At 40.3% G+C, this 27,488-nt stretch overlaps 1 protein-coding gene across 1 annotated transcript in view; it reads right to left on the bottom strand.

Annotated features, from left to right (window-relative positions):
- The window catches only part of SORCS3 (sortilin related VPS10 domain containing receptor 3), a 304,653-nt gene that overhangs the window by 64,557 nt on the left and 212,608 nt on the right, over nucleotides 1-27,488 (bottom strand). The window contains exons 8-12 of the mRNA XM_085308282.1: nucleotides 21,766-21,884; nucleotides 8,617-8,706; nucleotides 5,295-5,474; nucleotides 2,822-2,968; nucleotides 2,342-2,444 (exon numbers count right to left, since the gene is read on the bottom strand). Coding sequence (XP_085164408.1) covers nucleotides 2,342-2,444; nucleotides 2,822-2,968; nucleotides 5,295-5,474; nucleotides 8,617-8,706; nucleotides 21,766-21,884 — 639 coding nt within the window. The remainder of the gene's footprint in view (nucleotides 1-2,341; nucleotides 2,445-2,821; nucleotides 2,969-5,294; nucleotides 5,475-8,616; nucleotides 8,707-21,765; nucleotides 21,885-27,488) is intronic.

Below are 27,488 nucleotides of genomic sequence, written 5' to 3'. Positions count from 1 at the left end.
AAAGGCTCTTCCATCAGTGCTCAAGATGAAGAGGGCATCACACTGCCCAACTTGATACACGTAAGAGTGATCAACTGCTTTAGATGAATGTACAAGAAAGTCCTGCAGTGGGGAACCATATAAAATAACAGTCTACAGGCACATTCAGGCCCTATAAATTCATGAGAATGGATCTGCTGTGTCAATCCAAAGGTCTGTCTAACTCCTATCACGTATGGAAGCCCTCAAGAATTAGATGCTGTCTTAAATGCAGAAGCATAATTTATGTACCATTGTACTCTAAATATTAAAACAATAAACAGGTTTCCAACCAGGGATTCACAGATTGTGGCAAAGAAAGGAAATAAAATGGTTAGATTCTATAGGTACCACTTCTGTCTATCTGTTGTTCTCTGTAACCTGGGTCCATGATTTCTTTCATTCTCTCTGTATAGCTTCATTGACCTACACGGACTCAAACCCCACCAAAGGTAACTAACTCCTAAGCAGATCAAGASGATTTGTATCAAGCCTTGGTACTGGCAGCTCCACAACTGGATAMAAAGAAATAGATCATCTCTTTGCAAGAGTCTGACCTCTGCCCTCACATYAAGTGTCTGCGTTTCCCATCATTACTGGAAATGCACCACTGCAAGTCAAAGAGTAAGACATCTCTTAGTGGATGGTTTGAACAGTCCACCCTTGTGAGAATAAGCTGCAACRTTTGCCCTTGGACATGTTCGCCAACATGATGAGACACTCCCACTGTTGAAAATTGGTTAGTAGAAACAGATGTGTATACTCCCACCAGGTTAAGCTTTTTACTGTACAGGGCAGTAAGGCTAAAATAACAATCTGCCTTTTAAAGGTTAATTGTTAGATGGGAAAGCACTCATCTCAAGCACTGGCAGCCTGAAAAGAACCTCATTGACTAACATTTGGATCACTATTTAGAATCTYATTGTCCGGCTGCCTCTATTTGCTTCCTCAAAGGTTAAAGAATAAAAATCACAACATTACGGGCTCAGTTTGCTTCTATGCATCCATCTAGCAAGTGTAACCTGTCAGGAGTGATGACTTCACTTGGCTAAGCATGAGAAGATCTGGAAGTTTAAATCAAAGTATCTCTCTCTGTTTGGTCTTGACCAGTGAACTGGAAATCACACTGTTTGTCTTGCTGAGCTATAAATGTCATGAGGGGAACCTGTCTCTCAGGTTCTAGCTTACTCTAGCAGACATACTGGAAGCACAGGGGAACATGAGAATGGAAATGGCTGGAAGAAACAGCATATATTTATACAGGCAATATGCTAACATGATGCAATTGCAAGCCACTTCTAGACTGACCAAGACAAAGTAGAAAAACTGCCAAGAGAGAATTAGAGCTAAAAKAAGCCTTGGAAAGAATAGTCAAGCTCTTGGAATATATTTTGTAATACACTTACTTTGGGTTTTTATTCACTTAGCTGAGTAAGTCCTACCCTTACTATATAGACAAGTAAGACTAGGCTGATATTAACGTTCCTCTATGGAGAGCGTACTAATGCAAAAGACTCCCTGCGAAAAGGCAGCATACATATTCGAGCTGCCAGTTCTCCATAGCACCAGCCACTCAGAAAGCGCTTTGTTCTGCCAGCAGCTCCCACAGATCTAAGCACTGTGGGAGCTCTGAGTGCAGTTGGGTAGCTCTGTCCATCCTGATTAGGCTGCATGCTATGAGTGAGCAACAGGGAACAAAAGGGGCCTGTGATGGTTGTCGGATTAATTACAATGGGTCAGCCATTGCCTCCACACAGCACTGTAGCAGGCTGTCATTTAAGCATCTTGACCTGCCAAACACCATTTCACAGAACAACTCATGGTAACAACRACCCACATAGCGCTGATGAACTACTGTCAGCCTTGGAGCAACACAGTATAGAAAGTAGGTGTCACGCACAAGACAAGAACCCATGAAGTCTTGAACAGAAGGGCTTTGTGACAGCTCTGTGCTTGATCCTCAAAAGTATTGATACCTTCTGAAAATGTACCCATGGTTATAAGCCCTCTTCTTGTTCATGGTAACTTCAGGAAGTAGGTAGACTTACAKGAGCGGTTAAAATGATGTCAAGTGAGACGAGTTAGTAATCCTAGTTAGTAATAACCCCATGTAGCTGTAAACTTAGACCTCYATAAAGGTTATTGTAGTACGACAAATAGCAGACAGATATCACCTTATTTGAAACAACGGGCCACATTCCTTCTCACAGATCATGGCAAACGAGAGATAATACGAATTACATGACAAAAACCATCTCATTTACATTTTCAGACTTCCAGTGAGACATGGGTGAATGGTGAGGAGCATTACTTATGTTCTTACCTGTTGCCACCAGCAGCCCAGGAGCTGTCTGCTTGCTGGAAATGCTTCCTGAAGTATATGGATTCTCTGAGAGTTGCAAATGTAAGTGCAAGGAACAAAACGGCTGTTGACAGGAAACAAACAAAAGGCAGAAGCTTTAATATTGAACAAGCYGAACATCAGGAACCCTTGGTGACTGCTGACAGATGCTCAGATCCTTCTGAAATGACCCCTCCGCTCTTAGTATTATTATGAATTGCAGCAGATACTCATTTTCGGAATAAGCAGCAGAAAAGTAACAGAGAAAGAGAAGCAGGAATGCTGCGTTGCAAGGGAGCATGTCTGCATTTGCTTTTACCAACAATCTGATTTGGAGCCACTTTCTCCTAGAAATCTTCGTATTTCATAAAAAGGTCACGTTAACATTGTCCGMATTTTCTCTTTACTAGTACAAGAACCTCTAAAAGCGTCAGTTATGCTTTGGAAAGTTTTACCACTTACCAGCTGGCAAACTACAGGATCCCCTCTTAGATTGGTGTCTGGTGCCTGCAGCAAACGCCAATCTCTGCCTTTGTTGTAGGTAATAAAAGTCTTGATTTGGTCATCTACCTTTCTGTTAGCCAGGAATATGCCTTTGATCCCTGCTACCTAGGAAAAATGGAGAGAGATTAAAAAACACATCGGAAAAACAGGCCAGAAGAAAGCCCATTCTGAGGACTCTCAGGAGTGGAAGCTCTCTGAAAAAGCAATAAAGTCATCTCAATCACATCCAGTCACCAATTACATCCAGATGTTGCCTGCACAGCTGGCAGGGCCTCTGYGTGCACAGCGGCTCTGTGGGCCTGGGGATGTGCTCTTTCCCACTCCTTTCCCATGTTTCCATAATACAGGAGACAGCAGGTCTCCTATATATTCTCTCCAGAAGCAGTGTGGATACAGTTGGGTCAAATAGCAAAGGAAAGGGAGGAAAGATCCTGAGGTCACAGAGGAGATGAGGTAGGCTAATGGGGTACATCCACAGAGTGGGCCTCTGAGTTCCTGTCAGAAAATGTGGACCCACCTGCATCTCCAGCCAGCCAGCAAGAGAGAGATGCAGAACTTTAGAAAAAATGAAACAAAAAAGTTTTTAGGGTCGGTCTTTCATTTACACAAAAAAATTGAAATGTTTCATTCTGAATATGCTTAAACATTGATTTTTTTTTCTGTGAATCTGATTTCCTCACTTTCCTTCCAATTCCCAAATTCTGTCAAAAATCAACCCAGTTGTTCCAAATGTTTTGATTTTTTGTCAGCAGAACCCATTCCAACAGAATATGGTCCTGTCAAAATGTCCCCAAGCATATCAAGCACTGAGTCTAGTCTCTGTTGCGTAGCTGTGAAAGTGAGACAGAAAGAAACAACTTCCTGCAAACCTGGAACTTTCTGGAAATAGCAGAATTATGAAGCAAATCCTTCTGCTCTAAAACCCCTTGTACAACACTACCTGTTGAATGACCCTGTGAAAATCTCTACTGGCATTTAACCGTGAAGAGTCTATGATACAAAGCTGAGGAGTACAGATTGCCCAGCAATGGGAGATGATGTATGTTTATTTTAGCTGGTTCATCACAGTATAGAAATATTTTATTTTCAGAGGCAGAAAAATATATTTAAGTGGGAAAAAATAAAATATAAAGCCTGTCACTCATTTTGATTCATGTGTTATTTGTGAGTTTTTTCTCCTTGCTTTTAATTACCAGGATGACCTGCTGGCCCTTTCATCTTGGTACACCAAAACCACCTGCTTCCCAGACGCTWAGAGACATACAAATTTATGGAGCAAGTTTGTTTTGCAAGGTAATGTACACGTCTGTTTCACCTCTCTTTATGATAGATAGTAGTTGCCTTAAACAAGGACTGACKGTGATCTCCCTGATAAGATCTGCCTAAGTCCCTATTCTATTTTGATTCAGGCAAACCAACTTTGATAACCAGATTAATCACAGAAATACAAATCCAAACAGATAGAAAGTTGTTTCAGCTTGTTACTTCCATGTGAAATCCCCACTGCCAATCTGAACATTTCTATTAGGGAAGAAAACAGCTACAAACTACTCCCAACAAGACAAGTCTRTTTTAGTAGAGTTAGTAGAAACACTGGTTGTTTTTACAAACATGTTGATGATGATGTTAAATGGACATTATTTTGGCTGAAGGAAATAAATGTATAATCCTAGCTTCTATGTGCAACTCTAAACACTTTTCTCCATGTTATAGTAGAGCTTCCCCAAATCAGTCTGCAACCATGACTGTTTATATCACAGATAACCTTTTGCTGCCAAGAGAGCACTGAGTTCTGAACAGTGTTTAAAATCTCAGGAGATCTTCCAGTCAATGAGATACATCATATATCATCATGTATACATTTTGGAAGTTTGCGATCTCTCTTTCATGGGCGTATCTGTCTAACTGTTAGTCTTATGTCACCTTTTAGACCCAAGTAGAACAGATGCAAAATTCTATCACTCTGATCAATTGGAGTTTTGGCACCGAGGTTAAGTGTTGATGAAAGGTGCAGGGAACAAATACCCTGAGGACCACAATAGGTTATAAAACATCATACGGGTCTGAGATGTCATACAGCCTAACCAGTTACTGACTTGGACGCAACAAGTTGTCACACCAATCAGAACTGCACTGCAGAATGCAGTGCATCCATGTGTATCTATCCCCACATGAGCTGGCCCAGAATAAAATCCAATAATTGGATTTAAAATTAGACTTATGAAATTTAAATTGGATTTACAAAATCAAATCCCTAGATACCTCAGGGAGCAGTGCCATTTTGGTGCCTGCACAGCTGTATCTCTGGAGATCATAGCTCTGTCTGAGATGACCCCCAAAAAATGAAGATCCTAGAAGGGTGGTGAGAGATTTACGCTTGTCTGAACCAGTAAGCAATTGCTTTCGTTGTAGGATGACCTTTACTACATACCTCATAAAGGTCAATGATGATATTTCCCTCCAGTCCTCTACTGCTTTTCACATTTTCCAAGGCCAGGGTGAAGTACACACCTCGGGTGTCGGAGATGTACAGGTTGTACGTATCATTCTGGTTCCACTCCTGAACAGCTGCAAACACCTGATTCTCATCTGTGCTGATAATATGCATGTCCTGTTAAAAGAAGACAAAAGGCCTATTACTAAGGATCTCTATATTTCTTTGCCCTTTGGGAAATGTAGTAATTATTGTGACTTATGAAAGAATGGAGATGGAGCATGAATTATAGGTGATCTTAAATAATTTTCTGCTAAAGCAAGCCAATAAATTACCATCGTTGTGACTTTTCTGCCTTTTTTGTTTTAATTGCCACCAGCTGGGTGAAGGCTTTTTGCCTTCCTCATTTTTGGTAGCTTGAAGGAATTTCATCCAGCTGYATTTTTTATTTATAAATTCAAAAGTCAATTTTATCACTCCTTTTAGATTCACAACCCTGAAGCCTGCAGTCCTCTCACAGTCGTTAAGCCCAGYACAACAGCAGGCTAGGAACAGTGAAAGCTTCCATTCATATGCTGAACTAACCTGCACTAATGGTGCAGGTAAAGAACCACTTCCAGAAACTGGAAATGAGTTCATGTTTTTCTGAAGCTGAGATATAGGGATCAGTTTGAGCTAATGCTGGTAATCGTTTTTAGTAACAGATACACTCTTCTGTTGAGAGTTGGTCCGAGATCTATTATCCCATTGTGTAGGCTATAAAATAATCCACCTACCAAATTTTGCTGGATTGCTACTGGTGAGGATGACACTTCACGAGATGTGAAGTTCCAGCAAGGGTTTCCCCATTTAGTTTTAATATCAAAGAAYTTTATCAGTACATATCCTCCTTTAAAGCAGGTTCATTACTTGAAGATGATTTCTAGGGTGRTGATGAGTATCTAAGCACTTCATCCTTGCCACCCTTGTTGAACAGATTAATACTGGTTCAGCTTGAAGCAATGGCACTATGGTTAAACAGAATTTAATTGCATCTATTTATCTATTTGTATCTACTTAAAATTCCCCCAAGATGTCAAGGAGTCCTAATTAATTTCTTATGCTGTTCTGGATCAAGAAACCTTAATTCCTCATTTAGAGATGTTCTGCCATTCTATCTGCAAATGTGTATTTGGAAATCTGAAATCTTCCAAAGGATAAAAAGACCTGCTTTGGGGGAGAGTATCTGGGGGAAGRTCAGCTCAACATTACCACTCTGCCCAGTAGGCTACTGAAACTTCTGTGTGAACTACCAAGAGGAGAAGTTGGGGTAGACAAGATGGTGCTATTTCCAGAAGATGTAATATCATCTATCAGCAAGGGATGAAAAGAAAAAACTTTGAGGGCCTAATCCTGTCCAGTGAGTGCAGCCAGTGGGAGATCTGCCATTCCCCTCAATAAAAGGAAACTCTAAACCAGGATGTTTGGTTCATGTCAAACAGCTCTAATTCCTTGAAGATTAAGCACATATCCAACCCCCTCCAGCAGTGTGAAAACATAGCAAATCACCCAAAGGCTTCAATCTGTTTTGACCAGTTGCAGTGGAAATATTGTATTACTCTACTGCCAGCTCCATATATGTACAATTCGAGAAGAGTTYATTAATCTATAGATGACAGGACAGCTATACAGCAAAAATATTCTGGTGACTAAGGGCAGCATAAACAAATCTTCTTTACCTGGCTTAAAGACTTTGCTGCGACACCTTGCTTAAAAGCAGTTTTGATTTTTAAATGACAAAAGTAGCCCTGATTTTATGGAACACACCAATTCTAAACCAGTGCCACCAACAAATCGGTCTGACAGCATCAGTAAAGAAGGCAGGACAATCATAGGGCAGTCATTTTCTCCACCTGCTTGACTTTTTTTCTTTCTTTTTTTTTTTTTTTAACAAAGGGGCAGCTTTTAATGCCAAGCCATAAAGTGGAAGCATAGATAGTGTTTTTTTCTCCTTAAAAATAGCATCAACATTCCAAAAAGTCAAATGTGTAGTGATATACTGTGAATCCACCACCACCACCTTCAGGGAAGGACAATCAAAAGAAACTCTATCCATGCTCTGTGCTATGCAGGTGAGCTGTGATCAACCCAAACGTGGAGTAGAAGCTGAGGTGCAATGCAGGGAGTCCAAGATGGAAATCTTCCACAACTATTATGTCTTCAGCTACAAGTTAAAGCAATCATCCCCTGTCTGCTAGACTGTCACTATCACACTGGCAATCAGAAGGCTAGATACAACCCACAAGGCAAGCCTACCCAGCTACTACCGCCCCCAGATTTTCACCTGTAGAAAGAAGTAAAGGTGAAGGCCATTTTTGTCAATAATTGGATTTCTCTAATGTCCCTTAATAGCCATCTTGTGGCTCCAAAGAGTAATAGTGGTCTCATCTGCCCTGTARGGCTACCCTGAAACTTGCATCCAGCCAAGGCACTGGAAAGGTTGGTCCCTTCTGTTCTGTCTGGTTCCAAGCAATGACTTGTCCCTGGGAATATAATTCCAGGGACATATTCTCCTTACTGAAGCTTCCCTTGTTTGATATGGTAGAAAGCCAAAGCCTAAGAGGGGAAAGCCAGGCATAATGGTACTAGAAGTGCCAGTTTCCCTCACTCCTAGCTTTGCCAGGTAATRACATCTCAGGCACTGCTGTCTCAGTCATCTCCTAAACAGTATCACACAGTGGATCTGTGCGTCCAAGCATCCTAAGAGCTATGCTATTTTATGCCCAACTTTTAGGGAGCCAATTATACCTCCATGAATTGTTGCCAAAGTTCAGCTATGGAATGGGGTCAGTGGCAAATCTATACATAGACATATTAGCTTCTGCATTCTGTGCTTCATTCACTGGTTGGAGACTGCAGTAGTGCTCAGCATCCCRACCATTCTCCTGGGTCCCCAGTGCTATGGCCAGGCTTACCAGAAAAATCATTTATAGAGAACAGATCAGGTCTGGGAAAAACATGTTCATAGGTGACCAGTTGAAGATAAGTTAGCCTAAGCTCTGTTCGCTGAAACATCCATTCATTCCCATTCATTCTTTTGAGGATTGCAGGGAAATAAAATAAGCAAACTGCTCCTTCTGAAAGCCTCACTGATCAAAGGAAGGAGATGTAAATCAAAGGAAGGAGATGTAAAGATCTCAGCCCCATATTTAAGAAGCAGCATTCAAGTAGCACAAAGAATGGAGCTCCTCAAAGAGGAACGTCACTCAGGCACTTCACCATTGGACAGGTGATGCTGTTCAACATGTTGCATGCCTGCGTTCATAAGCAGTGCACTCACCTTAGGAAGAGAGTATTTGGGCAATTTAATCTGGGCAAAAGGCTCTCGTCTGTACGACACGTAGTAATTTGCTCTTCCACCAGCTGTCACCTGTGAAACACCAAAGACAGTGAGTGATCATCATTCTGAGATATCTATGCTGACATCTCTAAGAGGGTTTTACAGCAGTCCTTTCAGATGTCTTTTCTGTGATCCAAACAGCTGTCTCTGAAAGCATCTGTATGACTCCATCAGAGAAATTCCAGACTTGGAATGGATGGAGCTTTATTTATATAAACCATGCTATTGTACTTTCCATCTCATCTCTCATGCTTCAATTCCAGCATGACTTTAAAATTARATATGTCAGGAAAAAGGGAGAAGCAGGTGTAAAGTTTAAGGTCTTAACTGGGAGAAWAAATGGTCTGGGTGAATTCAATGCATGGTTGCAGTACAGACTACCCTGAGCAAATCATTTAAATTCTTTGTGCTTCTTTCTGTTCCTCTGAAAGAAGGCGATAATACCTTTTCYCTCTGCTGCTTCTCAGCCTTGTCTGTTTGCACTGTAAGATCCCTGGGCCAGGACTGTCTTTCAGCAAGTTTTTACAGTCATTAACAGAAGAAATCCACACTAGCACCATTTAATGCAAACAAAGTGCAATGAGTGCAACCTCTGAAAGTTGGAGATAAGCTATACATCCCTAAAAAACTCTTCACCCTGAAATCACATTGTYTCTGAATGAGGGTGCAGGGGGCATTGATAGGCATCCAGCTGCTGTGGTTTTATGGACTGCCTGAACATTAGCTATCAAGGCTAAGGTTAAATGCCACACATCATTGAAAAGCTGAGATTTTCAGCTTTYCAGTGATTTGTGATACTCATTTCTAGCACTGATAATTTATAAGATAGGGGATYGTAAACTTGCCACTACTCCCTTATTCCTCCAGTGGGTGTTCTTTTTGGCACCCTTTTAGGCTTGGCTACAAGGCTTACATGGATGAATTTCCTGCTTTCTGCTGTTTTAGCAAGCTTGCAGGTTTTGAGATAAAACAAAACACAAAGGACTTCTCTATTATATGAAATGTCATTTGTTGGCTTCTTACATTTCCAATAAAGTGAACAGAAAGATCCTAGATTGTCGCTTGGATRTATTTCCCTTTGACAGTTGTATTTCAGAGTGAACTTAGATGGAATATKGTTATGGCATCAATTACGTACACAGTAATGATATCATCTCTAGATAGTGGCATTCTTCTCTAGAGAAGCTGTCACTTGAAGGACATAATATTACTGGTCATGAAATCTGATATCTAATCAACTCATGATAAGGCTTTTCCATTGACAGCTTGAAGAACTGGAAAGAAAGAGAGAAAAGTTCGGAAATAGGAGAGGCTTCTGCATTAAGACCTTCCCTTCTTSTTGTTTKYYATTTTTATTTGCAGTGTGATCATAGCTGCATCTAGAACTCTCAAAAAAGATTTAAAAATATAACAAAAAACATTATACCAAATAGTGCATAGAATAATAGTGCATAAAAAGGGAGTAAAAATGGCCCATCCCATACTGAGATGAAACTCTATGCAGACAGTGCAGAGCTAATGTCAAAGGGAAAAACAAGCATGGAAATCAAAAGCAATTTGCCTAGGACCTCACAACAGGCCAGTGGCAATAGTAGGGAGACAACAGGGGTCACCTGAACCTCAGAACACTGAGCACACTGTGGACTGCCACAGCAGCATTTTGGGGTCCTGCWTTCCAGCTGTGATGATAGTGCAAATGCTGTGAGTGTTATTTCACGAGGATATCTTTGCCGTCTAGCATTACCACATCAAAATCAGGTTTTCACAGGACAGAACAGACTAAGCAGTTGATCCACACACAGTCTAATTCAAAGGCAAAAATTCTTGTTTGCAATAATTGTATGATTGCATTCTATCAGCTGTACAAACATTACCCAAAGGAACTCACACTTCCAGGTCATACCATCTGAACAGTGCATGGAATATTCAAATATCCCCTCTTTTCTTGGTGGTATTTCTRTCCTTTAGTGGAAGAGCCAAATTCTCAAATGATATATATCAGCATAACTCTGCCATACAAAATCATTTTATGCCAGCTCATGATCTCAACATCAGTTCTTTATTTGTACAGACAGGAATAAATACTTCCAGTGACTACTTTGTATGGACCCTGGGTTCAACATCTACCTCTTCTGACAGGCTCAGATATGGTCATTGACCGTCCTTTCAGAAGCAGATATGAATAGCTAAATCCTCCACAGGGATGCTGTAATGATTAATTAACAYTGGGAAGAGTCAACAGTCTTCAAGTTAATCACATGAAAATGATGTGGAAGAAATTTCAAGAGGTGATCAAATCCCCACTCTGCACCAAGAGAGGATTTACTCCAAGTCTGTTACTGCCAAAAGATGTTACGTAGTTATAAGGTTCTCCAAACTATTGGGGGTTTTGTTTGTTTGCTTATTTTTTTAACCAGGCAGAAAAGTAGGGTTTGAACACTGTTTAAGGTCACTATGCATTAGCTAAACTCTCCTTCAGTCCTCTACCTGGCACTAAGTTGCCTTGACAAAGGTTTAGATACAGGAACCTCTATGGTCTGTTATCTTTCTGAGCTAGTTATATGAAGCCACCCACAAATTCTGTTGCCAGGGGCTGTGTGAAGCTTATTTCAGCCAGAACCTCATCTCTGCATGATTTAGATCCATGTTTATAACAGTTCCAAAAAATAATCAAGCCTTCAGTACAGCTTTGGCAAGTACTGTGGTAGAAAATGAATTTCAGAAGGTCCAGCTTAATTTATTTTGATRAACTTCTCCTTTTCTTATGAGCAAACTCTCCAACATTGTAAATCCCAGAGATTATGATAGCATTTTCCCCTCTAATGCCTCCTTTTAGTTCACATTTGATGAATGTCACCCAATTATTTGCTGTGAGCTCATCTGTCATGCTCAGTACAGAATTAGCTRGGTTTGTCTTTTTCGTCCTCCTTTGCTAATGACTGGCTCGTTAATCTGTTTTTCTGGATTTCTATTTTATGTGTTTAATTGGGCTGCTGGCCAGTGGAAATGATTCCTTTGGATAAATGTGTTTGTCGTTATACACATCTGTCTTTCCTAACTTGTGTTCTTTCTTCCCCACTCCATATGATCTACCAGTTTTCTTTAATGCCTTCACATTTTGTTACAAGAGGAAAGTTTAGTCTCAGTTACATCAATTGACACTTGAAAAGAGAAACTTCTGAAGCTTCTCTCTTTGCCTCAAATTTTCAGTACGCTGGCCCATCACTCATCATGACCTGCAAAGGGACAGAGTACATCAAATATAGACGATAACAAAGATGTTCACAAGGGTGCAAAGAATTATAGAAAATCTGCCATGGAATCAATTCATTTCCATAATCTCTATGATGTGCCTAGAAAAAAACTAAGCTATTTCTCATGTTAATGATTGAACATGATTCTTTAAGGATTTTTTTTCTTTCTTTTTTCTTTTGGCTTAGATTTTTTCACCAAAAATCAGACTGGTCACCTGAAAGAGTTTGGAAAGCAAGCAGGAGTTGTTACACATTTCAAAATGTGCATGTAAAGCTCCATGATATCCCAAAACATCCAAAATTACCTCAGAAATTGCCGATCATAACATGCCAGGGTTTATTCTCATCCCCTTGACTAGCTAATGCTGAGAGACCTGTAGTTCCCAGTCATAAGGCAGGTATTTCTGTAAAGTCATAATGGAACTACTAAATCTCTCAAATAATCTTGGGCTGAGCAAGATCCCTCCTGCTTCCTGCTGCTCAAAGGACTCACAGAAAGGCTAAAAGAACAGGCACTGCTGCTGACATGGAAACACCATTAATTAGAGTCACAGCCTTGGTGGAAAAACAGTGGCAGGATGTGGCTAGTGGTCACTTCCCAATGGCTGAGATCAGAGGGCTCTTTTCTATACCATTTATCAGCCTGGGCTATTGTTCACAACAGCAACAATCACTTGCCCTGCATAGTTATTCAAACAGGTCATCTACTTTTTACATTCCTGGTATGTTCAAAGCAAAAGAGAATTGAAAATAGGTCAATGGCTCAATTTACAGTGATCAGATTTGTTTAGATGTTTGTAATTTCCACAGTTTACTTCCTTTCAACGTATCCCACTTCAAGTATAGTAAATAGGTACTTGGTCCATTACAGAACAAAATTTTAAACTTCCTTCTYGACAATCAGTTGTTAGACATTATTTACAACAAACCTCTCCCTCATATTTTGCTGAGGTGACTTCCTTTACCTGTAGAGTTACCCCCTTCCTAGTAACATCAAATGGGTTGCTAAAATTCAAAAGCTAAGAAACATTAGTATTAGTATTGTAATGGCATCCTGAATCTGTGTTTTCCAACCCAACGGAATATTTGGGCATCCCTGGTCAGCAATTATAGCTACCCTTAATCACAGTTACCCTTCATCCTTTTCATGAGCATAAATTTCCCTAARTCAAACCGTGGATTAAAGCACAGTGGAATGATGCCACGTTAAGTAGGCAGGCTGCTATTCTCACACCTCTAGTAAGGAACTTCTGTGTTCTTCAGAGCCAGCCTCTCTAGGCCTTGCACAGGTCTGCCGGGGTGATAACTGAAAAGTTATGCCCCTCACGCTCCCTCAATCCTAAGCCCAACGCCAGTCAGAAGAAAGTCTGGAGATACGATCAGCTGGGTAAAGGAGGACTACATCAGCACCAGTCTCGTGCAATGTTTTTCTTTCTTGATTGCTCATCATGGCCAGGACAAACCATACTAGGTACTGAGATACTGAGAGGTATGTGGAAGTACCTCAGTACCTAGGTTCTCCACTGTCCCAGCATGAATCACTTCATGATAAGTGCAGTGCAGCCATAATTATCTCCCTGTGGTTTTCATTAATGTCATACGTTCTGCACATAAAATGCAACATACAATTACCAGAGTGTGAGGAGATGTGCCTCTTTCTATGCTGCAGAAATGCATGCAGATTAAAAYTTCTGGGTGCAAAGCACCCTCAAGATGCCTGATAAATTAAGCAGGCTTTGAAAGTATGCCACACTTCAGAGGGACGGACCTATCAGCAAAAGTTTGCTGAGATAAAGCATCATTAAACAGCATCTATTATACTGCCCCGGTTTTCAATTMACTTTTCCCTCCCCTCAGAGCTAGGACAGCACAACTAAAGGACTGAGGTGATCCTGAGAAAAAATATCAAGTTTGCTTTAACAGCAACTCCTGCAGCAAATGTGGACAGTTACACCAAAGCATGAGCTACGTTATAGCTGCAAATGCACGCAACTCACACAGAAATCAACTTAAGAGAGGCAYATAATTGTACGCATTAATTTCCTTTTGAAGGATTTCAGAGGAAACGTRTGAGTTTGCTAAGGTGATCCTTTACATCTTCAGCTGCTCATACATCAGACAACATGAGGRGAAGGATAGAGAAATAAAAGAAAGTGAGCACAAAAAGCCCTAGAAACAAAATGTAAATAAATAAATAAGTAATGAAAAGGAAAATGTTAATCAATTTTTATCAACAGATGTTTAGCTTCTAGTTCCAAGTCTGATAACATTTGGCACAGCAAAGATGAAACAGTGCTAGAAACAGATGAAAAGCACCCAGCAGTGAATAGGAAAGTAGCTAACTACTTACTGCCTGTCTTACTTTAAGAAAAGCTTTTAACTAGTGCCTGGGATGCATTTTCTTTCATCTGTATGGATTAATTTCCCCCACTGGAGTGTCATCTAGCATTTTAAATAGGGGTAAGAGAAGATCAGCTGYAGCAAGCATTATTCACCAGTAAAACAGGTGTAATCATGTTCATCATTTAAACATCTTCATCCTATTAGTTTCATAATAAGCTTTTAATGATTTCTTCAATAAAAGACTCAAGGACCAGACCCTACAAGTTGGAGAGCACTCCATTGTCCCGCCAAGCCGTTTTCTCTACCATCGATCGCAAAGATAAAAATCAATTGTAGCTAAGCAGGGTGAAGTTAAAAATAAATTGCAGGGATTGATTTCTGTTAGGACCTTTGGCTCCCAGTTAAAAAATGGAGGAAAGAAATATATATTTCAGCACGATGTATTTCACTTCTGTGAAAATAAAGAGAAGGCTCTAGACTGGGAAATCAACGTTTAATCTCTCCCCGCCCCCATCTTGTTTCACTGCTGAGAGATTTCACATTAAAAACCATACCTTTCTCTCTTCTTTATTCCTGGGAAAACATACTGCTTATTTAAGTTACTAAATTGACAGACTGAGAGCTGAGGTCAGGTATCTATATGAATTGGTATAATCTCTGCCGTGCCTATGGCCACGGGTTGAAGTCTACTCACCTGATAGCTGACTTTGATTCAGCAAAGTAAACTCACTTAGCATAGCCTTAAATACATATTAAATCTGAAACATACACTCAGATCCTCCTAAATATAAAAGCTTATAAATTTTCCTGAATGCTGGTTAAAATAAGAGTAGTAAAAAACTATTTTTCTGAGCTAAGTTTTGACATGTTTAGGTTGTAGAATGATTAGGAACTTCTTTTTCTYTATAATATCTTAAGGAGAAATGCCCTCCCACCCCAATCCCACCCTCCCAATTCTAAAGCTGTCTAAAAACAAAAAATAYTTTTCTTTTTTTAACAGTCTGACAAAGAATCATTTCTCATGAAAATGTCTACTTTGATAAAAATGGAATTTGATTCAGATCAAAAAAAAAAGACACACACACACACACACACCACTTTCTACAAAAGCCTTTTTCCATCAAACCACTTCAGCTGAGAGATTTGGACACATTCTGATGATAAAATACCAGGCATCCAAAAAAGGCGGTATTATACATAGGTGCTATAAGACACTATCAACGGTCGTGGGTGAATGCTGACATGTGCATATGTTCTAAGGAGATGTTCTGATAGAGAAGACTGAATTGGTTCAACAGCTTTTGGCAGAAATTTTTCCTTCTCTGAGCCAGAGGAATTATTCAGATCTGTATTGTGAGAGTCACACTTTGCTGTACCACACAATATCATCTAGGGAAATTTTGGGTTAGCTTGTTCTCACTCATACTGCTGAGAAGCCTGAGACACAGCCTTTCTATACAACCCCTTCCAAGTAAGCAAAACTCTCCTATGCGTAAAACTACTTCAGAAGGTGAAAAAGAGCCAGATGCATGACTGATCAGAGATGACCATTGGCTTAAAGTATTTTAACATGAATATTCTCGCTTTCCACATGGACTTCCTGTGATCTGTAAGACCCTCACCTGTTGCCACACTCCTGCATGTGTAAGCTATTCCTGTCATAGACTCCATCTCATTCAGGAGAATATTAACCACAGCCAGATTCCCTCTTCCCTGTCCCCCTCACACTCGTGCCTCATTACATCATCATCAGGAAAAAGGGTAACCACCAGAGCACTTAGCTTTCTGGGCATGGGACCGTTGCATGTCTCAGAACAACCTGATCTGTRGGAATCTGGAGTCAAGAGATGGCTGCGCAATTCCCAAGATTTCCAGGAGACTGAGTAACAAATGAAATGCCACAGAAAGTTGCCAAGATATTAAGGGAAATGRCAGGAGAGGCCAGGTAAGAGACAATGACGGAGATTAATATAACAATACTTGGGCACTTGAGGAGCATGCACACAAGACCCTCACATGAATTTCAACCTGCAGTTAAGCACCTGGATAAATCATACTATGGGAGTGGAAAAAGGCGCCTATGCCCCTGTTCTCTAAAAGCCTTGGAAAGTGATGATGTACTGCCTCTCAGCATGTCCCTCTTTGGTTAATGGAGCAAGGAACTTCTCATTTAAAGCGGAAATGGAGCAGAGTCTGAAGCAAATAGCTAGCCTTTTTCAAATTGAGCAGGTGTTGCTCCTTGTTCTCATGAGGCAAAACCCCCAACCTTTAGCCCCAAAGACAAATCAGGATGTTCATCTCCCAAGGCACTTCTTTGGCCTTCTAGAGAAAATAAGCATCACCCCCAAATTCAAACCAGGTATCAGCTTCTTCTAAAACCCAGAGGACTTTGCCATACCCAGTCCCTTTGTTACAGCTCTGCAAAGTGCTGAAAGTCTGAGCAACATTTCAGACTGGCTCCAGTTGCAATCTGYTGGGATAGCAGAGTCTGTACCATTCTCAGGGAAAAACAAGACATAAAATATAATCAAGATACATATCACTCATTCGTCCACAGATGTCTGCACTGACTTACAGCCAGTTCAAACTAAAAAGGCTAAAGTTGCCTTGAGGGTCTCCAAGCACCAACAGAGACAGAAACTTCAGGGAGGAATGGAAGTAGTGTTAACCTAATGCTGAGCTAGACTGGTAGGACTACTGGGAGGAAAKATGCACACTGAAGGCTCTACAGCGCATCAAGGAAAATACAACAAGATTTGTTGTGAGAGGAAACATATTTTATGAGAGTTACATTTATAGTTGCAGAAAAAAAAGAAGGGACAATTTCAGGTAGCTAATCCTTCCTCAAGTCCCTTAGGTTCTTATGAGTGTACCCAAAAGCATCTCTGCTTCTTTTCCAACTCTGTCAAATCTTATAAAAGATATTACCTCTCCCTGTAAACTTTGTCTCACTGGCACCCTTAGGACACCAGTGCTATAACAGCAGTATTACCAGCAATCGCTATGTCATACATCCTGAAGAATTTGATCATTATTGCTATCCCACTCCTGATACCAAGGGATCCCTGGGAAAATACAGTCCTTACATAGGCCTGTACTAGTGAGTTGAAAACATTCTCAGTTCCTGCTAGTGGCCAGGTTCAATGAACATAGGACTCTAGGCATCCAGCAGAACCACAGAGCTACTTCACCTGAGATAACTTGCAAACTATGATTAGAAATACTTTACCTTTACAATAATTAGCTCCCTCTGCCCATTGTAGATCTGTCCACAAGAACATTGCTTTGTGCAGAAACTGCGATCTTAGATCAAAGATGATTTCCAGTGAACACAGTGCCATTTTCATACCCCTGTTAGGAGTTTTCAGGCAACCACAAATAAACAATACTATTCTGAGACTTTTGGGGCCCCMATCTGGCCTTACTCCTTGCGATACATGATGATATTTGCTGATGATTTCTTCCATTTTCAGTGGAACTTTCTCATTTGCTTCCAAAGAAAGCTACACAAACATTCCTGYTCTCCTGTTTAGTAACTACTAAACCACGCTGCATTAATTTTGTTTGTTTACTTACAGAAAAAAAAAGTTTTTTTCCCCAAACAATGCTTTCTTACTCAAAAACAGAATTCCCTGAAAAATCATCACCATTTTCATTAAAGCATGTTGCATTTTAAACCCTTTTCAGCAACCTGAACAATTATTAGAATACTGATGGTGAAAAAAGTCATGGCTTGCCTGAAAAATATTTTCYCTCAAACAATCACCATGATTTATTTTAATGGTAGAAATTCTCCAAAATCTCAGTGGATTTGGTACACATACAAAGCAAATGACTATCCCTGACTCATGGGTCTTATAATGTAAGCTCTGCATCTAAGAAAAATAAAGTAGTTCAGGTAATTGTCAGGAAATTAAACCTTACAGACAGTCGCAGGCTATCTCTGTGCCTGAGTTTAACAAGTCACAYTATTTCAGCAGCAAGCAGTCAAAGACACCTATAGATAAAGGTATATTACAGTTAACTAGATAGCACTGGCTCCACTGTTACATGGCTCTATCACTGAACACAAAGGACACYGAACTTAATAGCTGCAGCTAATATTTCCTAAGCCTTCAGGAAATTAGCTCCTTTTTGGTACAGTAAATAGATTCACACTTAATATAATGTTTGTAGGTTTCCCCACAAATAAATGACCTGCTTTGCAAGCTGAATGAATTTTAAGCATTAACCATGAAAGRAGGAGCTGATTCTGGTTCCTGGCTACCTCACAGCAATCTTATTAATTTGAATTAAATTGTATGCATGTAACAGAGGGTAGGATTTTTTCTTAATGTATTAATTTATGCAGAATTACCAGTCTTAAATAGGGCTGTGCTAGGCATCCTCAAATGAGTATTGATCAATCAAAAGGAAAGTCAATCAATAAGTTCTGGGTGATATCTACCGTTTTTTTCACAGGAATTCTTCTTATGCTCCCTCACTAACTATTTCTTCCTTCCTTCTTCATTACTTTTTACATTTTTCATCACGTGCTATGTTATTTGTCRTCTTTGCCTGGTAGCCAGTCCCCGTCTTTTCAGCCTTCGTAGGACGGTTTCTTCCCAGCACAGGATCATTCTCATTTCCTTTCTTTGTACTGTAATACYGCAACATCCTTTCAGAAGTGCTGCACAACAGCACTCCACATGATAAGGAATCATTGATTTACAATAGCACTATAACATTTTCCATATTCGTCTTTCCCCTATATGTTATACACCATAGTAGCACATCTGCTTTGCATGCACAGAGTTATACAGGTTAATGCTTCCCAAGAATCTGACACTACAGGTCTGTTTATCAACTTGATTAGAATAGGTATTTATTTACTAGTAAATAACTGCATACAGATAAACTAAAACATTGAGATCTGTGGCTGGGATTAATTTCRCCTAATTCTAACTGTCAAAAAAGTTAGGAGTCTTTTGTAAGCTATACTTAGGTTCCTTTTAACGTTAACGAGAAAGGCACATTCAGAGAGACATCCATATCATCTTACAACAGGTGTTTAGTGTAAGATGAATTGCCCCTGAAAGTTTTGATCTCTCCACTCACTTTAGGGGAACACAGACTACTGGTTTAGACTAAAAGCCTAATGTTTTCATGACAAGAGTTAAATGAAATGTGCTCCTCTCTCTGCTCCTCTACATTGCTTCTGATTTGTTTCAGTATATACAGATCTGAACTCATGCACTCATCCCTTTATGCAGCTATTAAACCTCACTGTGTTCTTAAYATTTAATTTGTTATTTATTTATTCATCTCTGCCCAACATTTGAAATTCAAAAGAGCTGACTCCCATATTTCTGCCTGTGATTATCCAGACAGAATTATATGCATGAGACATTGCATACACTGTGAAGCTGATGAATCCCCTAGCAGCCAGCTATATCACATGGGTTGCAAGACTAATACATCCTGGACATATCAGTACTCCTACATATGTACCATGCAAACACTCTGCATAGCCTACCAACTGTATACTGGGCATGGTGGATTTAATACAGCTTCAGCTGAGAAAGGTGTGTGATGTGAATCTGAAGTGTCTGCATGTTACCTCAGCACTACATGGAATCAATCCATGCAGCTTCTTGAGCCAGTTAGAACAGACTGCTGGATGGCCAGAAAACCTGCAATTATGATGCAAAAAAGAGGAAAAAGTGATAGACAGCCTGTGAAAGTGCAAGTCTCCTGCCAAAATCAGCAGAACTCTACAGGGTGTGTGCTCAACATTTTTTACAAGTGTCTGTATACAAGTTCACTTGAAACAACCATTAAGCTGAAATAAAACAGTGCTAAAGATATTCAAGGCACTTTAAGTATTACCATATATATATATATATATATACACACATACACACACACACACATATGTATTTAACTATATAGATAGATAGATAGATAAATATATATGCACACTTTATTTTTTTTAACTTGAAGTAATTAGTAGCTATTAGATTAAGCCTGAAGCATTATTTCTACTCCCTGCTAATTTGAGCAGAGGAATGCTCACACCAGGCAGATGTCCTCACTGCAAGCCCAAGTTTCTAAATAGAATGGCCTTGTTTTAACACAGGTGAGAGCTGTGGAATGAGAAATCTCTGTGAGGCCTTGTGCTAGCCRTACAGAACCGGGATGCTCTATAATGCCCTCAGCCACAGACATAAACCACCAGATTAAAACTGAGTCTCTCAAATACTCCTTGGAGAGTGGCACATTTACCRTCTGAAAACCATTGCCTCTAGTCACATTGTGACTTACTAAGTTGCAAAAGCTACATTCTCAATATATTCTAGCAGCAGGTCGCTCCATGATACCAAAGGAAGTGGCAGTGGGCTGAGTTCCACAGAGGAATGAGGGGAGCTCCGATAGAGATCAGCCTTCTCTCCAAAGCAGCTGACTCACCTGCTTGCACAGTAAGTCGACTGTCAATGCTACACAAGTGCATGCAGTTTCACTGTCCTCTCAGATCATATGGATCCAGCTTTCTGGCAAATCCCAGCAGTTATCAGCCTTCCCACTTAAACCCCCATTTTTATGAGCAGCACTTTCAAGACAGAAAATAGAAGCTTAGCTCAACCCAGCCTTGCTCAAAAAAAGGGACGCATATTTCTTTTCTGTACTGCTTGGATCCAAGCCCTGTCTCATCTTATTCCGCTCGTCAGCATTGGCCACAATCAGCGAATATCATCATCTTCTATAATCTCTGTGACTTCGGCGCTTTCCACAGCCTGGAATCATGGCAGCCTGAATCCTAGTCTTCACCTGAATGGCATATTTTTAGGAAGTACTCTTTCATATCATATTATTCATTCTCACAYCTCCACAGATATGAAATAAGGAGAGATGACCTTGTTCCATCCAGCCTATGTTTTTCATAAAAAACGCCAAAACAAGTAGCTTCWCCTTGAATTTCTGTCACTCTCTCCTCATCTACCGAAACATCATCAACTAGCTGACAAATTTACAACTATTTTCCGCTTTGAAGTTGCCCTGCAACATCTTTTTCCAATCTCCTGCTATTTTGCCTCCCACTGCAAATACTACTTCAATCCTTCAAACCTTGCTTAACTGTCAAATCAGCATAAACCTTTACATTTGTTAAAATGATCCCTCACATCTCTACTTTGTTCTTCACTGTTCTCTTCAATTTATCACTAGCTTCCTTGTATTTCTCAAGTAGCTGCAACAACAGCAAGTCGGACCCTTAGGACCATTTGATGAATGAATTTTCAAAACACACAGATTGATCATGGGAAGAATGAGGCACAGAAAGATGAACTGCTTTGTCTCAGACTCCATAGGCAGCCTATAGCAGGCAGGTATAGACTCCCAGGTCCCACGGCTTCTGTTCCCATGTATAGAAGAATAAGAATACGCCTCCTCTTGTACAGAAACAGATACCTTGTTCAGCCAGAATTCATGTCACATTCATATCAGGTTGACATACCTGGATGAAGATATATTCATCCTGAACAACAAGTGAGCTGATGTCAATGGAGCGTGAAAAAGGCCCACTCCTTTTGGTTTCTGAGCACTCCTGAATCCGACAGGTTAAATAGTGGGTGTCTGTAACAGTAGAATAGATACACATGAGAAATGCCCATACAGGAGCCTGTTGTCTAAAAATGTTATCAGCAGCTTGAAAGACAGTCTGTAATTGGAAGTTTTAACCTCATCTTCAACTGGCTAGATGCTACAGCATGATCCACCTCTAGCCTTTAAAGCTGTAACTGCTCACTGGATTGACTCAGGAATTCATCACACTTACACAGCCACCATTCCCTTCCCCATTGTGCAGATATCTCTCAGGCTAGTTAAGTTCAAATAATAAAYGAAGGGTACAAATCATAAATGCATCATAAAACTGATGAGATGATATGGAGCAGACAAAGATTTCAAAATCCATCCAGGCAGAATTTACCCACTCCGTAACCTTACTGGGTCTCTCCCCATCCTCCTCCCCYGAAATACCCTATCCCTGATGACTAGTTTTAATTGTGGTAGTAACATACAAGGAGAAAAAAAAACCAATATCAGCACCATTAAGTTCAACTTACTTTACTCAGAAACTTAAAATTGCTTCCCAAAATTTATAGCCATTACAGGCAACATACACAAGGTATGAAAATGGTGTAGACATGAAAACAGCATGGCTAGCCAAAGAGTCCCAAAAGCAGCTATGCACACTGGAAGAAGCATAAACAGCTTCTGTTTGGAGAGTGGATGGGAAGAACATCACACTGCCTTGCCAGTCCCTGGTGTTGCTTGAGAGAAGGAACAGAATGGAAGAATAATGCGAAGATGACATAAGGCCATCAAATGCTACCATAAAGGGGCCTGTATCACAAAGCAGATGTGTAGGCACCCAGAGTGGTAAGAAKAGACAAGCTCACCCCCAGCATGTTAGCGGGAGTTACTTGGGATTAAGTGTTAATTCACTCAGGCTATGAAAGGATGCCACGAAACAGAACAATGATGGCACTGTACCTCTGGATGTATGTAATCTAAATATGCCATCTCTGCCTTTGAGCTGCCCTTCAGAAAACTGCAAATTAGGGAGAAAATGAAAACACAACTGAGATGAAGGCTGCAGTGATAAAAGGATTATATCTTTTACACTTTGGTACTTTTACAGGCTTCTTAGCTTCAAATACTTGTTGATTTTTCTACAAAGGATGAGGATAGGCCATTAAGAAAGAATATAGAATTTAAAAGGGTCAAGGTGAACTGATTCCGTGATTTTACTTCACATGACTGCACCCATTAATAAGGATCTTGATGAACTGACCCAAAAGGATAAAATGGAACTTCAAAAGGGGAGTAACCAGCCTAGCAAAGCTTCTTAAAGGATTCTCCATCCCATAAAACCTGCTACTGTCCTCAGTCTATGTCTTTACAGAGACAGCAAAATGTGTTCCAGTGGAAAGCACTGGGGAGGCATAACTGATACCCTCTCACACTCAGCTAATTACCTCCTCAGGTTCAACGTCAAGATTCACAAACTTTGACAGTTACTGCTTCCATAGCTCACCCTCACCAACAGACTCTAGGAATTCAGAAAGAACGCAGGTCAGAGGCATTGATACCAACAATAACAACAACAAGGGTATTGGCAAACCAAAAAAAAAAAAGTCCCAAACTACAACCAAAGTTTCAACTAGCAAAGTTTCATGTCCAGAAGCATGACTGAAAGTCCGTGTTTAAAGGCTGCAGACCTGGCTCTGTCTTAAGGCATTGGGAATTCCAAGTTAATAAAGGCTACAGCGCCGGTCTGTATTAGCACAGATCTGGGGYTGCAGTGAAAATGTAGTCCCACTGACGATGCTTAAGCAGCAGAAGCTATCACCAGTGCAAGTTCAGAGTATCTGAATGTAATTAAAGTATATGATGTACAGTGAAATGTATCTGTCCTAGAGACAGTGTCAAATAACTAGAGAATCAGTGGAGCTGTGCTTTCTCCCAGCATAAAATACCAGCAGCAGTAGAGAGGTCAGATTCTCATCTGGGAGCAGTTAAGGTTCTTCATCAGTTGACACATACAGATGTGGTTCAAAGTCGTTATTTACCTCTTGCACCTAGAATCCAAGACATCATTGCAGTGGATAAAAAACAACCTCTCAGAAAACAAGAAGGTCTTAAATATTGCTATTGTACCCAGATAGCTCAGCAGCCTTGACTTGGTTCTTTGAGATAGCACTAAAATTAGGTAGAGTGAGGAAGAGAGGTCAGGAGTCATATTTTTAGAAGCTCATTCCCTCCGGTATGTTCTCCCACACAGTCGCCTGGATATTCTTATCCCTCCAAACAGGGGATAATTTGCTACTGGTGAGTGACAGAACAGGAGAAAGGATAAAAACCTGCCACAAATAAATGAAAATAAACCATAAGTGTTGACATGACAACTAGCTTCTTGCCTACTGGGAAATGTGTMATTTTGAGTGTGTTACATCAGCAATCAAATATACTTAAAGAAAGGCACCTAATTAATATTCACGGAAAGCTGCTGGTGATGAAGTGAGGTTAGCTCACTATCTACTTTCTATTTAGCTTCTTGTTTATTTATTTTTATATATTTTATTTTCTTTTTTAAGCTGTATGTTGTAAAGCCAATAAAAAAAGGCATCTTCAAAGCTGTCTGCCTTTGACACAAAAATGAGTTTAATTTCATCTTTCATCATGCCCCACAGAAAGTAAAAAAAAAAATGCTTAGATGTATATTAAAAAATCATGCTAAAAATGACACGGTATAACAATTAGTAACCTTAGAGCAAGAAAAAATGACACCACCCACTGTAACAAAGTGGATATTCCACAAGGCAAGAGGATCAGACTAGARCAAGGTCCAAAACAACAGTTCTGATCAGAACATGTCCAAACTAGGGAAATCCAAATGCAAAAATGTCAAGGACAGAAACTGAAGGGAAGTCAAAGAACTGAAGTCCAAAACAATAATCCCAGAGGATCAGACTAGCTACCTTCCAAAACTAGTCAACATCTCCCTTCTGACATTAAAGGTCCTGGATGTCTTGGCTTCTTCTGTAAAGAAAATAATGAACTSTCCTTGCATTATCAGCCCCGCATCCACTTCACTCATGTGTGTGACAGGAATCAAGAAACAAGTCCATGTCTCTGCTCACACTTCTTGAAATGTATAGTCCCTTCAAGAGCTGTCATCCCAGTCAGAGCACAACTATCCCTGTATAGACAGCACTGGGCCCCTCAACAAAAATGTCAATTAAAAGAGATGGAAGAATCCTACCTTCAAAGTCATTATTCCCTCCTTCTCTGACATGTTCACTTTTCAGCTGYGTTTTGCACAGCCACAAGGAAAAGACTTAGCTGCCCAGATGGGCAGGTGGCATGTGCACAAGCTACACCACTAAACCTTTAAAGGCTTGTTTAACACTCACTGAGCAAAGCATGTCATAAGAAAGGTTGGCTTTGAGCTGTGGACTGTTTTCAAGTTTACATGTTGACTCAGACAGTATCAGATTTAGAGTCCCGTTTTTTCTTTTTTTTTTCATTTTTTATTTTCCACTGCAAAAACCTTGAGAAAAGCTCCCTGTTTCCTACATGGCATCAAGAACTGCTTTTGCAATAGTCCATAACCTACCATCCAGCCACCTCCTCAGCCCATTTGTGAATGAGGTAATGTGGACGTCTAGCACCTTGAAGGTTTGCTACAGCTCGAATACCAGCATYCATACCTCCACACTAATCCTTCCCACCAATTTATCTCACTCTAGCATTAAGGGACTGTCTTCCTCTGAGGCATATCTGTGTTCCATTTAAGGAGCTCAAAACACCTCCCCATTGTTAATTAGCATGGTCTCCCACACTGAGAATTTGGAGTGTATTTATACCCTTTTTTAGAGATGATAAAATTGAAGCTATTTCCTGTAATTTGCAGGTTTAACCTGGTGAAAAGAGCCAAGCTATGATGTTCCTTCTTTGCCCAGCAATCACGACTAATAAGCTTTTCAGGGAAGAAGAGGTCTCTCCAGTGGGCAATGCCCGGAGATGTGAGTCTCTGAAGAAAGATGCTGAAACATTTGAACCTGTCACTACACTGAAGGCTAGAAAAGTCAGTCCTGTACGGCATGTTACTGCAACTTATAGGAGATATGAGACAGCAAGGACTCCTAGTAGGGCTTGCTCCTCCCTGGCYGTGTTAACAAGCCAGGGAAAGCAGGTACGACATGGCTAACCCAGAAAAGCACAGCTGATAGAGGATTGGCTGGTAGATTGGCTCAGCTTAAATCAGGACTCAGTGCCCAGTAAGACCTAAAATCATAAACTGCCAAAGAAAGTTACCATAGGAGAGGGAAAACAACCAAGGGGCCTAGCCACTTTTCCCCACAGAGGCAAGAGGGTCTAGAAACATAGATTGGATAGTAAATTATTCCCTGGGAATTAGTTCACCATAACCCTGTTTTATCTTTCTGGGTTTTTTAAAAATCTTTCCCCTTTAATTAAAATACTGTTTATTGCATCATATTTGTAAGTGGGGAGAACATTATCTCACTGAACACCAGAAAGTTTAATATATCTTTTCCAGATATGCGGACGGAAACTTATGCCAGTGTATTTGTAATAACCTTCTTACATTTAGCCCTGCCCTTGCTGTTGTCATTATACCCAGGCAGAAAGTGCCCAAGGCTGCTATATGTTTTTATAATTTACAAATMCAACCCTGTATTATTATCCAGCTACAATAGCTCTGCCAAGATGTCAAAAAAATGTGAAAACTTCATCTGCCATAAAAGACAGCAAAGGCTTGAGATCAGTGAGACACTGGAACTTGCAGTGTCGTGTAAATATTTGGGGAGATTAGACATGGGGGCAGATATATCTCAGTATTTTTTAAAGACCAGACAGACAACACCTGAAAGAGACAGGAGGCAAGATGTCTTGCAGAAGGATATATAGTGGAGGGGCGAACAAAATTTCCACCTCCCATCTGCCTTAGCTTCTTGAGAGGCCTGACTCATTTATGGATGAATGAGACTCTAGCAGGTCCCATCACCTGTTCGCAGCCACAGAACATATTTTAAGCTCCAATGCCTGAATCAGCATTAGATCAGTTATTGACTCCAATAAGAAATTAGAAAAGAAAAAAAAAAACAAACTTACTCTTACGTTTTGCATGTGTGCCATGAAGGGAAACAGAGAAAGAGAAATACCCTCTTTAAGAGTCATACCCTCCTAAAGTGGCCAGGTACATGGAAGACAAGGATTCTAGTCCCTGAAATGAGATGAGCACTGAAGATGCTTAAAAATTTATCCCAATAAGCATTAACTAAGTGACCAGATTGACCTCAGAGACATTAAAAAAGCCCTCCCCCTTCTTCTGCCCAATGCTGATGAAAACTTCTATCAGAAACCTTCAGATCAGGAGGATGTAACTGCAGGTATAAGTTTCCCATTTTCCAGCAGATATTAAGCTGTTTCATTAAGAGCACAAAGGACCATTTTGGCTATAGAGTCAACTAGGAGAAAGAAGTTCAGCCTTCCTTTCCTGAGTACACCGAGCTGTACCGTTTCACACGAGAAGAGGAAGAGAGAGACAGCAAAAATCAAGCTACAGCTCTGAGGCAGTCTGCTTTTTAACAACATAAACTAGTATTGTTTAAAGTCCTAAAAACTGTAATTGGAGCAATATGGCCCTCT

This window comes from Rhea americana, unplaced genomic scaffold (genome assembly GCF_003343005.1).
Source record: "Rhea americana isolate MKP2758 unplaced genomic scaffold, rheAme1 scaffold_104, whole genome shotgun sequence".
Lineage (NCBI taxonomy): Eukaryota > Metazoa > Chordata > Aves > Rheiformes > Rheidae > Rhea > Rhea americana.
The sequence above is the reverse complement of the archived record's forward strand: the minus strand, read 5'-3'. Positions and strand labels throughout refer to the sequence as shown.